The sequence below is a fragment of the Sinocyclocheilus grahami genome, unplaced genomic scaffold (assembly GCF_001515645.1).
Source record: "Sinocyclocheilus grahami isolate Dianchi unplaced genomic scaffold, SAMN03320097.WGS_v1.1 scaffold28.1, whole genome shotgun sequence".
Taxonomy (NCBI): domain Eukaryota; kingdom Metazoa; phylum Chordata; class Actinopteri; order Cypriniformes; family Cyprinidae; genus Sinocyclocheilus; species Sinocyclocheilus grahami.
The window spans coordinates 1,873,931-1,888,426 of NW_015505207.1; the positions used below are offsets into that span (position 1 = coordinate 1,873,931).

A 14,496-nucleotide genomic window follows, 5' to 3' on the forward strand; every position below is an offset into this window, starting at 1 on the left:
GGAAGGACGTAATGGAAAATAAATGCAATCTTAGTGAGATGCATTAAGGCACGGGAATGTCAACAGACGACGGAAAACAAATGTAGTATTTCCCCAGTTTTCCCCCATTTGGTCTGATCCAAATAAAGAGCGGTGTGGATTAATGATGAGATGGATCGGTCTGTGAATATGTGGGGTGCCTCTTCCTCCTTATCTCTGTCTTTCAGCTTGGAGTGGGCGGGTGGCCACACTCCTCTATCTGTCTTTGTTCCCACTGTGCCACCTGCTTACTGATTGCAGAGGCAGTGCGTGGCAAACAGGACACACATACACACACACACCAACCCGGCGCTCGCTAAAATGGAGTGTTGCCCACAAGCTGTTTGCGCCCACGTTGTCACTCAGTTGATTTAATCTCAGGGTTTTTAAGGCGACAGAAAGTGACGAGGATATGTATATATGAGCTTTCAGCAAAATCTGATCTGCTGATGCGTTTGAGTGCAATAACAATATAAGGGTTCTTCTGCCCATCTCATAACTCATGATAACTTGAGTTGCAAAATTGTGTCTTTTAAAACTAATCAACATTGCCAAGACAAAGAAAGCACAGAAAACCCATCCCAGAAAAGTTTATTATCAAGTAGCATCTTGACACTGAATATCTGTAAAAGATGTGAAGGTTTTCACAGTGGGATTCAAATTATGCAGCACTCGTAGCACCTAGCATGAAAAGTGATCAGGGCGTGACTAGTAACATCTGGGGCATCCATTTTAGGCATCAGATATATGCTGTGTCCCAGATAAAATCTTAATTAAAAATTATAAGGAATTACAAATGAATGTAATTTTTGTATATAATTTTAAGCTCTATATTTCTAGCTCTGTTCAATTTACCCCAAAGATTGGACATAAAATAAAATAAACTGTATGGCATTTTATTACAGTTAGCTATGTGTAGTTTTATATAGGTTATATGTTTACATTGGTTATATAGGTATATGTAAATTATATATTTCTTTGTTTTATATGATTATATGTCCGCCTTTATGTTGCACCATGGTCTTGTGCGGCACAACATTTCTATTCCACATATAGTGGAATGACAATAAACTTGAATTTGAACTTAAAGGGATAGGTCACCCAAAAATTAAAATTCTGTCATTAATTACTCACCGTCATGTAGTTCCAAACCCGTAAGAAATTTGTTCATCTTCAGAACACAAAGATATTTTTGATGAAATCCGAGCGCTTTCTGACCCTTTGAAGATCTTACGAAGGTCTTATGGGTTTGGAACAACATGAGGGCAAGTAATTAATGACAGAATTTTCATTTCTGGGTGAACTATACCTTTAAACAACAGATGTGCTTCTCATCTCAAATTAAATCAGTAATATATCATTTAACAACTGGTAATAATCATCGTGTTTCAGCAAAAACTCATTGTATTCTTGTGAAATTGCTACACACATTAAAAAAAGACATTTAAAAAATCAACAAGTTTCTAAGAATCGATTTTGACAGGTCTTACCTCAGCCAGGTAGAACTCGTCATTGGTGAGTTTATGGTCCTCGCCCCTGTGGTAATTGCTAGCAGCTACAATCACGTCAACGGCCACCATACTGAGGATGAACATGTGGAAAACTGAAGATCGTATCAGTTGCTGCAAAGAGAAAAGATCAGACACAGTGTTGCCATTAGTTTAGCGACATGCTAACAAAGTCCTTTTGAGGCATGTCAGTGCAGACAATTTTTTTGTCAACTGTGCATATATATTTTAACTGTGCATGCATTTCAGTCAACTGAAATGCACAACTTATATTCCTAGAGCTGCCATACTGAGCAATTTCTTTAATTATTTTTATATGTATGTGGTACAGTCCATCTCCTCTTGCTTTTAATGTCTCTAGATGTATATTCTCTCTTATGAACAAGTAGGCTGACTGCTTCCTCATACTGAGTGTAGCTGCCGGAAGAACATGATTTTCCACTTGATTCTCCACTCTTGTATAATAGAACCCTTTAATTACAGTAAGGACTGAACCAACTAAATGGACCTTTACTGCCTGAGCCCTCAGCAGGCCAAATGAACCCATCACAGGCCCATTACAGACCCAGGAACATGAGGCAGGAAAGACAACTTAATTTAAGTCCAGACTGAGCCACCTGTCTGCTGCCCATGAAATCTGTCTCCACTTGAGACTGCGGCAGGTATTTTTTCCTCTAAAAGTTAGCTGCAACATTGGATTAATTATAATGGAGGTATTTGATTTGAAAAACAACATTAAACTCAAGCAGCATTATAAAGAAATGTTCCTGCCACAAAACATGACATTTGGAGCACTGTAATTTTAATTCTTTTTTTTGCTTTTTATTTTAAGATATTTTTTATTATTGCCATTAAAAGGCTCCAGAAGCCCATTTCTTCTCACTCCTGCCAAGTTTCTTCCAGTGAGGGAAGAAAAAACACTGACTAATAAGACATAATCTTTTGGGTCATGTGTCTGGAAGCCAGCATTCTAGATAAACAGCTGTCTCTGGAGCTGTTATCATGGGTCTCGGAGTACAAAATACAGCATATTAAAGCCATAAAGGTAGCAAACAAGCAAGCAAACAGGAGTGATATGAAAATAAATTACTGACAAAATGAGAATGTGTTTATTAATATATATTTATACTACACCTGCCTAGCATGATTTTATTAGAAACAGCTTTGCTATTATTACTAACAGTACATTTCTATTATTGTCATCACACAGTTATATTTTCCTACATCACCCAATCACTAAAAGTAAACGAAAGTATAAAAGCAAATTAAATTAGCATAGACTGTATTTTGTATTAAGGTGAGTGAAGTATGCATTGAGCTGCAGGCTGTATTAATTTAAAGCAAGTGACATTTTTTCAAGTATTATCAGATGGGTCTGTACCTGTTTTATACCCACGGTTCTTTCTATGGTTTAAACTGAAAAACTCCAATTACTCCATGCAGAAAATTAGTGCAAGTTCAAGCTTTTTTTGTGATGACATATGTTTACAAGCCAACTTAAATATTTGTATTATTTTTATTATAACTATTATTATTGTGGCATTCCAGGGAAAATACAATACCAACAATTCTGAAGGAGATCCACCAATCAGAGAAGTAATTGTTGTCATGGAAACAGGAATCTGGGGAACAGAGCTCAACAGTAACCAGTCACTCCCATAAAGCATTGCGCATGATGTAACGATGTGCATAGTCTCATTACACTCTGAAATAACTTATATATTTGCATACAATTAAATAGTCTGCAATAAACTTCAAATATATGGTGCTTCTGACCCTTTTACATAATTTGCAATTTTTTCAAAATAATGTGAGTACTGGCAGACAGGGGACAGGGTGGATGGAGTGTTTGGGAAACCTGTTTGGAAGCAATATTTCTATTTCAACAATTTTGCTTGGTGCCCCTAGTGGCACAAAACGTACACACTCAACCTTTAACTCCAATTCACCAGCGTAGACACAGAGGAAATACCAAACATGACCAATGACAGAGTGCCAATATCTAGTACATTGCAGTGTTATGACACAGTGGATGGCACGGTCTAACTTGTATAAGCGCTCACAGCTTGGGTGCATTTATGTGTTATAAAACAATGAGAAGACACACAAAAGAGATGCAGATAAAATGCAACATGTACACTCAACTGTCCAAATACATGAACACAGCTTGTGGGTGGGTGGAAAATCTCAAACAAGCTGGAGAGAGAGGAAATGAAAAAGAGACCAAAAAAAAGAAACAGAGGAAGAGGAGAGAGAAAATGAGAACAGAGGAAGGACCTTTTGGAAGACCAACAGAAAGAATCCCACATCTTTTGGAACAGCCAAAACAGTAAATAACAATTATATAAAAGAGATTAAACTCCTCTTTAATAGAGAGAGAGAAGGAGGTAAACAAGTCTACAACAGCATCGAGCTCTTGCTTTTGTCTGTACTGATATATTTATCTAATAACAGTAAAATTGAGTATTATTTTATTGCTTTATATACAGATAAAGCATTTAGGGGAGGTCCTGCCTTCCTTACAGACCACTTTTTTAACATTAGTCATTCAGTCAAATTGCTGAAAGCAAAAGACAGCAAGAAGCAATTAAATAGAAAATGGTTTATTAAGTAGAGAGGTGAAAGACCTGTGGCAGGGTTCGTAGGCAGAGACATAAAAAGAGACATTCTCCCTCCGGGTTTGACAGCCAGACTGGGCCACATGTGGAACAATGTGGGCCCCACACCACATACAACCTTCAAAATAAAGCTTGCCTTTGGGAAGACAATAGCAAAAAGGGCATACAAGAAGAGATTATCTGAGAACAGATTTTCTCTTCTTCTTTGTGTCCAGAGGCTGTCCATCTGCCCAGAGAGATATAGTGACTGCGGTTCCTTAGACTTGTGTACGTTGTAAATAGAAGGTAACTGTTTTTGTAATTGCCAATTAAACTGTCCCTAACCCTGCTAGGGCTCTGTTTGGAGTGCAGTAAAGTAATCTAAAAAAGCCAACGTCTTGAACATTACAAGTCCTCACATAGCATAGTTTTCTCAACAACTAGTCAAGTTGAAGACCTACAACTAAGTCCACAAAAGAAAATATGCTCTCTAGTTGTCAAAAATGTAAATTAAATTTGAGTATTTACTCATAAAAATCTCCTTTGTATTACTTCACTTTCAGTCTTTGCAGTCTTCTTTGACTGTGAGGGGTCAGTAAGATGTTTTTTTTATTTTTATTTTTGAACCATGTCTCTTGTTTTATGGTGCTAAATTTCCTACACCTTCTGCCTTATTTTATTTATTCTCAGGTTAGGTAAAGTAAGTCAAATCTGTCCTATCTCATAAGCATCTGAGTTCATACTTACAAAACAGGTCGCAGAAGACTTCTCCGTGGTTTATTCTGTCTTAGCTGTTAAATCAATGCCAGGGGAGGCAGACTTGTGTTGTATAAATACAAGTCAGTTTATTTATTACAATTAGTAAGTAAGCTGTACAAATATTCTACAACTACGTAAAGTATTAAATAAAGTATAAATACGAAAAAGTTCTTTGCTCAAGGCAATATCAGCGATGGTTCTGGTGCCTGAGAAGCTCTTCAGGTGGTCCCAAAACAGCATCTGATTTCATCATAGCACTTCAGTCTTTTATAGACAGCAGGTGGATCCCAATGTCTTGTGACATCATACCGGAAATCCCCTAAGAAGTAGTTTATATAAGGCCTTGCATCTTCTCATTTTTCTTCTTCAGGATTCTTTGCTCTGCTGTCTTTAAATGTCCCATATTATCAAAACTGAAATTTCCTGGCTTTTTTCACGATAACTTGAGGTCTAGGGGCTATTTAACTACCATATAAGTTTCAAAACAGTCCACAGTAAAATGCACACAGACTGCATAAAGTAGCTGTGATTTTTCACAAACCGTTGTGACTTCCATAAAAAGTTGACATCAGAACTATACAGTCACCGCCTTCAGTCACCACCCCGAGCACTGCCCACCCTCCCAATCTCCTTTTGCCAAACCCCCAGACAACATCGCGTCCAAGACATTGCTGAGCAACAACAACACGGAAACATGTCGACAAGGTTAACTTTAACCACGAAACCAGATCGGCCGACCTGTAACGTTACACTCTCACTCAAAGGATGGACAATCTGACAGGATTGTTACTATAAGGTGGATCACATCTAACGTGTATAGTAAAGACAAACTCACTGTGTCTATCTAGTCATGATGAAGATGTATATAGATTTCAATTTCAGCAGGCAACTATTTTTTACAGTTACACTATTGTTCCAGCCACAATTAATCACAACAATGTATATACAATTACAAATGATTATATATAAATCATCAGTTTGTTGTTTTACACACATGCACACAGACATTATTTCATCAGTGGCGGCTCATCGGGGGAGGCAGGGGAGGCACAGCTTCCGCATAATTTTGAGGTGAAAATGGGAGGAGGACGATTTAATGTTAATAAAATTCACAATTAATTTCAGTTCATGTCTCAGAATGTGTATTTTTTGTTTGTAATTTCACAGTTGTAATACCATAACGTGAAAGCGCCGCTTTTCTATCTCGAATGTGCCGAATCTGCTGATGTAAGTACAACCGCTAGGTGATAGAGAAGGGAAGGGGGAAGAGGGCTGAGCTCTCGTGCCTCCGATGGTAAAAAAAATTTGCCAATCACCATCGAGTGTTCACTTTCAGCGCTGAGGAGTGTTGAGAAAAGAACCCTCGTAGAGGAGGCTAGCCTCCTTCTAATATCAACCAAGCATCATAAAGACGTAAATTATGTGATATTAGTTTGAACATCTCCCGCTGTGCTGATAATGTACCAAATACTTATGAGCAGTGATATTGAATATTTGACTGGCAACAGATTTACCAAGCTGTCATTCAAACAGTATATATACAAATTTAGGGAAAACAATTTAAGCTGGATATAGGCTACAGCAGTCGGCTTAATTAAATGGCGCAACAGGCAGCTCTCTTTTAACACAGACTTTTAAGAAGGGATGGATGTTTGCTTCAAGTGATAGGCCAGGAAAGTGAAATTATATTATATTGCTGTATGTATGTCGTTTTCTGATTAAAAGCAACCAAAAAGCCATTTTAAAGTTGTTAAGCAAATAATAATATAATAATAATAATCGTCAGGGATACAGACCATACAATTAGTGTGCCTCCTCTATTTTAAAACCCACGAGCCGCCACTGTATTTCATACACGACATAGTTATATATAAATCATCAGTTTGTTGTTTTACACACATGCACACAGACATTATTTCATCAGTGGCGGCTCATCGGGGGAGGCAGGGGAGGCACAGCTTCCGCATAATTTTGAGGTGAAAATGGGAGGAGGACGATTTAATGTTAATAAAATTCACAATTAATTTCAGTTCATGTCTCAGAATGTGTATTTTTTGTTTGTAATTTCACAGTTGTAATACCATAACGTGAAAGCGCCGCTTTTCTATCTCGAATGTGCCGAATCTGCTGATGTAAGTACAACCGCTAGGTGATAGAGAAGGGAAGGGGGAAGAGGGCTGAGCTCTCGTGCCTCCGATGGTAAAAAAAATTTGCCAATCACCATCGAGTGTTCACTTTCAGCGCTGAGGAGTGTTGAGAAAAGAACCCTCGTAGAGGAGGCTAGCCTCCTTCTAATATCAACCAAGCATCATAAAGACGTAAATTATGTGATATTAGTTTGAACATCTCCCGCTGTGCTGATAATGTACCAAATACTTATGAGCAGTGATATTGAATATTTGACTGGCAACAGATTTACCAAGCTGTCATTCAAACAGTATATATACAAATTTAGGGAAAACAGTTTAAGCTGGATATAGGCTACAGCAGTCGGCTTAATTAAATGGCGCAACAGGCAGCTCTCTTTTAACACAGACTTTTAAGAAGGGATGGATGTTTGCTTCAAGTGATAGGCCAGGAAAGTGAAATTATATTATATTGCTGTATGTATGTCGTTTTCTGATTAAAAGCAACCAAAAAGCCATTTTAAAGTTGTTAAGCAAATAATAATATAATAATAATAATCGTCAGGGATACAGACCATACAATTAGTGTGCCTCCTCTATTTTAAAACCCACGAGCCGCCACTGTATTTCATACACGACATAGTCGTGAGATGCAAGAAACATAGACATATGGCAAGAAATCTGTAGACGCGCCCATAACAACAAAAGACAATACTTTATTGAACCTTTTCTGATAAGAAGTGTGCACTGCAAACGCGAGCATTTTTGACAATCGTTTCTGTCCAGTCTGCTCGTTTTATCGCGTTTAACCACAGCTGTCGTCGGATTTTTGTCTGGCAGTGGCAGCAGATATGCAATCAAATTTCTAATTGAGGCTGTATTACGTCGATTCTGGCACGCAACATCACGACAAGATGATATTTAAAACTCCTTATGTAGCCGAATCTGCGCTGGTTTGAATGGGCCGCCTCCAGTTTCTCCTTTGTTTTGCTGCCTCCAGCTAGCACTGTGATGTCGGCTGACCCTAGTTACCTGTGGTTGGCCTGGCCGTGTGTCACTCAGAAAACAACAAGCCAATCAGAAGAGAGGCATATGAATATTAATTAGACAGGCCAAAATCGATCTGTTCTCAGCAGAGCTCCTGAGAGAGGAACTGTAAAAATATATTGAGATGGTTTTTGGTACTTATACTGCAAATATATATTCTTAAGGACATCAAAACTTAAAATAAAACTCCAGAAAGGTGTAAAATATGTGACCTTTAAAGCTTAGTCTGAAACACACCAACTGAGGTAATGCTCACCTTCTTTTTTTCTTCAACGCTCTTGCTAATACATGTGTCATCTCTATGCTCTTGCTTATACATGTTATAAATATTTTCTTAATAAATGCTTAAAACAAAAAGTGTGGTGTTTTACTTAATAAACCACTTTCTCAAAATAAATACAATATCATGTGTGGTGTATTTCTTAATAATTCACTTTCTTAATAAAACAATTACAATAACGTGTATTTGGTTACAATACAAAGGTATTACATAAAAAGAAAAGGCAAACTTACAATAGGACAATTGCTTAATTTCCTCTACAACATGCAGCAGTTACACATTTGCCTGTATGAGGCCTTTCCAGGAAATAAACCAAAGAATACACCCTTAGACATAATATATTAACTAAATACATTAAACAATGAGGCAGGGTAATTGTATTCTTATGCATATTACACAACACTCTATATTCTTACAAAGGCTGCATTTATTTGATCACAAATACAGTTAAACAGTAATATTGTGAAATATTATTACAATAAAAAAAAAATTCTGTTTTAACATACAGTATTATACAACGTAATTTATTCCTCTGATGGCAAAGCTGAATTTTCAGCAGCCAATACTCCAGTCTTCAGTGTCACATGATCCTTCAGAAATCATTCTAATATGCTGATTTGGTGTACAAGAAACAATTGTTTTTATCATTATCAATGTTGAAAATTGTTTTGCTGCTTAACTTTCTTGTGGAAACCGTGATACATTTTTTCCCAGATTATTTTAATAGAAAGGTAAAAATAATGTCTGAGGCAGGGTAATTGTATTCTTATGCATATTACACAACACTCTATATTCTTACAAAGGCTGCATTTATTTGATCACAAATACAGTTAAACAGTAATATTGTGAAATATTATTACAATAAAAAAAAAATTCTGTTTTAACATACAGTATTATACAACGTAATTTATTCCTCTGATGGCAAAGCTGAATTTTCAGCAGCCAATACTCCAGTCTTCAGTGTCACATGATCCTTCAGAAATCATTCTAATATGCTGATTTGGTGTACAAGAAACAATTGTTTTTATCATTATCAATGTTGAAAATTGTTTTGCTGCTTAACTTTCTTGTGGAAACCGTGATACATTTTTTCCCAGATTATTTTAATAGAAAGGTAAAAATAATGTCTTTTATTTGAAATATAAATTTTTGTATCTATGCAAAAAGTACTAATTTATTGTTATTGTTTTTAAGTTCTTAACCCAAATGGTAGTGTAGGTATATTCATTTTAATGCATAAAGGACTTGTAGAGCTCCAGAAAATGCAGCTATGTCTTACAGTATATCTCAAGGGAGAAAGATGAGAAAAGGACAGTGGCAGTCTGGTCTGTCTGCTGCTCTGATCTGGGATCACAGCTCAGAATTCAGCGAGCAGCCTCTATGACTAATATGGGACATGACAAAGCAGTTTGACATTTTCAGCTTCTCGATGTTGGTTTCAGGGTGTTTCGGCTGAAGGGGGACTAACAGGTGAGTCCATTTTCTCAGGGCCCTTGACTTCACCCAAAAAATGTTCCTGGCTTTCTGAAAGACATGTTTTATTACAGGGTTTGAGAGATTGCTTGTGCAATTCATCCATTGTCTACTTCAAGACTCGTCTGTGATGTGACGCCTATTTCTCTTGTATGGAGAACATAAAAACAGCACTGTCAATGCACTCAAGGTGCGGTGGCCTACTTCTTCTGATGTTGCTGGTGCCACATGAATACCTAGCAGAGCTGTCGCAATCAATTAAATAGCAACCTTTGTGAGGGCGGGATGCACCTCTCTCTCTCTCTATTTCATTGTATTTGATGCAGCCCAATTTGTATGCTCCAAATCTTCCTCCAAAAAGACATTCAGAGCATCTTGTTACTGCTCCTCCTCGTATGTTTGAAACTTGAGGCTTTACACCTGTCAGCTGACACACAATTAGTGTTCTTTACAGTAAGGTGCCTGTCATGCTTCATCAGTTCTGTGCCAGAATCAAAGCCAGCAATAACTCAAATGGAAGAACATTTCTTTATCATTCAATGCACGTCAGTGGCATTTGACCAAACATTTACTCACTCTTAAAGGAATAGCTCCCCCAAGGCTGTTATCTTTTACTCACCCACGTCATTCCAAATTCATATGATTTTTTCTGTGGAACACATAAGAAGAAAGTTTGAAATATGTGCTGGTTGCTTTTTTACATGCCATTAAATGGATACTGGTGTTTTCAAGCTTAAAAAGAATGCTAAAGCATAAAAGCATTAGAATTGATCCTCGTGTCCTTTTTTCCTTCTGAAGTCATACAATATCTTTACGTGAGAAATTTTAGTTATTCACTGAAAACTTGACATTCGCCCTAGCCTTAACTGTTCAGGAGAAAGGTAGCAAACAAATTTATGAGCAAATGTTTATTTGATTGTTTGTTTGTTTTAACTTTACAAAGAATTGGTTAATTCAGTTCACAAAAACAGTTTGAATGACTGTTTACAAACTGTACTGACTGTTTCTCACACAAAGCTACTGTATAGTATGACTTAGAAAATGGGACACAATACATATGGACCGATTATTGATACTTTTATGGTGGTTTTGTGTCCTTTTTAAAGCTTGAAAGCTTTAGTCCCCATTTAATTTCATTGCTTGGAAAATAACTTGTGCACACAAGGCATTTGCACCAATTGTATGCTGTTCTTTACCATACATGTTCTTGGTATGAAAACGAGCAGCATAAACATTCTGTTAAACATCTCCTTTTGTGTTTTAGAGAAGAAAAAATCACACAGGTTCTGAACAATGTGAAGATGAGTAAATCTGAACAGAAATTAATTTTGGGGTGAACTGTCCCTTTAAGCTAAACTGAATTTACAGGGAAAGTCCAGCTTTTATGCATTAAATGGAGAAGAAGAACAAAGAACAGAAAGATGAAGTAGATGCAGCTTATTTAAAAACAAAAAAATCTTAAAATGGGGAAAAACTGTTTGAGAGTTTATCTGTCTGTCAACAACAGATCAGCAAAGACCAATGAAGCATTCTACAGCACATCTAACACGCCATATTTAAATCATCAGCAAACTGAGTGTTACATAAGCATTTTTTTGTGAGCTTCATAGGCATACCCTGATACTTTTGCTCCATTGTTTAATTAGAAAATAGGAACAAAAATAGCTGATGGGAGACCAGCAGTGCTCAAATCCCACTGCTTATCGAAGTCATTACTGCAATGAGGTGATCCATGCTCTGTCTGGGATCTGCTGGTTAATTAAAGCTGACTGTCCTCCAGAATTCTCCAGCCACTGTTCAAGACCAGGTTAGGGATGCAGACGGGCTGGGTTCTGAGCATCATGGCTGCGGTTGTTGATTAGGCATGCTTATGGCTGGGAGAAATAGGTCCCTTGGGAGAAATGAGTGTTGCAAGGTCAGAGGTGGGGTAATGGAGAGTTTCCTCTATATAAATAACCTTGGCTTGGGTGGTAAGGTATGGAACGATATTCCGGACAATTTTCAAATAGAATAGCAAATTGTATTATCAATTGCGTTTTCAATATGTGGACGCATAAATTGTGACATAATCCAAATGCAATTGCAAATCCTGCATTAGCGTTTGCATTTTCGTTTTCGCGAACGCACAGTGACGGCCAAATTTCAAATGAAAAAGCAAAGTCCATTTGCAACTGTATTTCCCATGTCTTAGGAGTTACGAGCCTGTCATATTTAAATAGCAATATTAATTACCAGTCTGCTTTTTCACTCTCGCTGCGTCACGCATGTAACCTGCCAAAACTCAAATGGAATCGCAATTCCTTTTGCATTTGAATTTCCGATGTCTAAAATGCAAACGCTAATGCAGGATTTGCAATTGCATTTGGATTATGTCACAATTTATGCGTCCACATATTGAAAACGCAATTGAAAATACAATTTGCTATTCTATTTGAAAATTGTCCGGAATATCGTTCCATAGTAAGGGGTGACTGCAGAAGCCAAGGTGTTTCCTCTATGGGCGGCACCTTCTGATTAAAAGGGTTATCAATCATGATGTCTGAAGATTTCAACAGAGAGTTGCAGAGTGGGAAAGATACTGCATGATCAGGGAACTGCTCTTCATTGAACTGTAATTCTAAATGACTAACCAGCTGTGTTAAGTTCAGTCTACTGTAAATTTAGTCCAAGATGTTAATTTGGCTATCAGAATATATAATTTTACTGTGAAAACTTTCACATTAAAAGGACGGTTTGCCCCCCCCCCCCCCCCCCCCCCCAAAAAAAAAATTCTGTCATCACTTGCTCACTCTCATGTCATTCCAAACCTCTTTGACTTTCTTACTTCTGTGTAAGAAAATATTTTGAAGAATGTTTTAATTGTTTTGACCCATATAATGAAAAAACTGATTCTTTAGCACATTAACCAATTGTATAGAATTAAAAAAAGACAAATCGACACTGTTTTGACTAGGTACAACATAATACCATGTCAAGAGATACAGCCTTTCTGTATTAATTAGTTTTTGTCTTAACCATTGTCTTAAACATAAGCAAAGTGCAACACATTATTATACATTTACTATTTTTTGATCTCCAAGTATAACAAAAAAATATAGTCCTATCACGGACTATTGTCACAGCCTGAAAAAAGTCTGTAAAGTAATATGCAGACTCAACTGATTTTTCTGATATTAAAGTAAAATTGCAAATCCCCTATTGTAAAGGTCAGGATTTAAACTCCACTGAAACATGTATTATTCTTGAGACATTCATATCTAGAGTCTGAATTGAAACTTATAAAAAAAGTTTGCAGTAAGAACAAGTACAAAACTCAAGACAAGAAATCTTTCACTTGAAGAACTTAAATAATCCATGAGAACAGTTGTAGTGCAATTATAACATAAGAAAATGCAGAGGCCTAATTAACACCAAGGTGGCCTTTGGAGAAGAGATCAATCAGACCTCATTAACCTTAACCATATAATGAAATGTCTCGGTTATGTACGTAACCCTTGCTCCCTGATGGAGGGAACGGAGACGTTATGTTGTGATGACATTAGGGGATTCACTTGGGAGCCCCAATCATCTCTGACTTTAAGAGAAAACGGCTTGGCGCATGACTCTTCAATAATAGTTGACCAGACAGACCAACAGACCGGACCATTGCATTGTGCTGAAAGCCATTGTGATTTAAGTCTATGATGAACTACACCTCCACCCACTTGCTGCGTTCTCTCTCTTGCTCACCCCAGCCAACCCCCTGTAACATTTGCCCCTCTCTGAGGAAATACAAAAGCTTTCCTTTACCTGATGGGTTCACCTCACAGAAACCTGGCCCCCGAAATGTCATTAAATGCCAGTCTTTGGTCTTTTTTTACTTGCACTGAATATTTTCAAATGCTCTCTGCTCTACAGTTGAAAAGCCATGTTAGAACAAAACGCAAGCTTTTCACCAAGATTATACTGTCGAATCTGAACCCAAATGTGATGCATTAAATTGTATTTTTGAATATTAACTTTTATGTGACTCTGCTGAGGACCTATTTTCAATGATGATCTCTCGCTACCCTCTGTGTAGGCAGATCTAAAAGTCAGGACTGGTTTAAGTGCAATTAGACTCTCTCCAGATGCTGTCCTTTCTGTTATTATGGCATTATCAACTATCAAAAGCCCACTCTATTCTATGACCATTCAAATCCAATTCATAATTTATCTGCAATATCAGTGTCAAAATGCTTAAAAACGACATTGGCACATTATTTCAATATAATAAGCCATTTGAGTATTTGTCTAGTAAAGTCAGTCTGAAATAGCATTTGTATTTTAAATCTATTTTTCTTTGCAATACCATGTGTAACCCGCAGCTATCCGTTTTTAGCATGCTAGCTATGGTACGAGTGATCCGTTTTTTATCCAGAACCAGATGTCAGAAGATTAGGTCGATTCGCTGGAGTGTATAGGATTGATAACAGAAATTAATGAAAGAAAGAATTCAGACTCAAAGATAAATGTAAATGAAATGAGATGACAATATTGTAGCGAATCAGCTCATGGGGAAATATGAATAATTAATCATAACTAGTTATAATTAATTATAAATATTTAGATCTGCTGTAGATATTTACTTGACCTCTCAGGGTCAACTGTCTGTCAATTCTAAGAACGTTAATTTCCTGGTTAAGGGAAATAACTTTCTTACTGTACAA

At 37.0% G+C, this 14,496-nt stretch overlaps 1 protein-coding gene across 1 annotated transcript in view; it reads right to left on the reverse strand.

Annotated features, from left to right (window-relative positions):
- Positions 1 to 14,496, reverse strand: part of LOC107569973 (sodium leak channel non-selective protein) — a 115,485-nt gene that overhangs the window by 71,506 nt on the left and 29,483 nt on the right. The window contains exon 13 of the mRNA XM_016256153.1: positions 1,509 to 1,640. Coding sequence (XP_016111639.1) covers positions 1,509 to 1,640 — 132 coding nt within the window. The remainder of the gene's footprint in view (positions 1 to 1,508; positions 1,641 to 14,496) is intronic.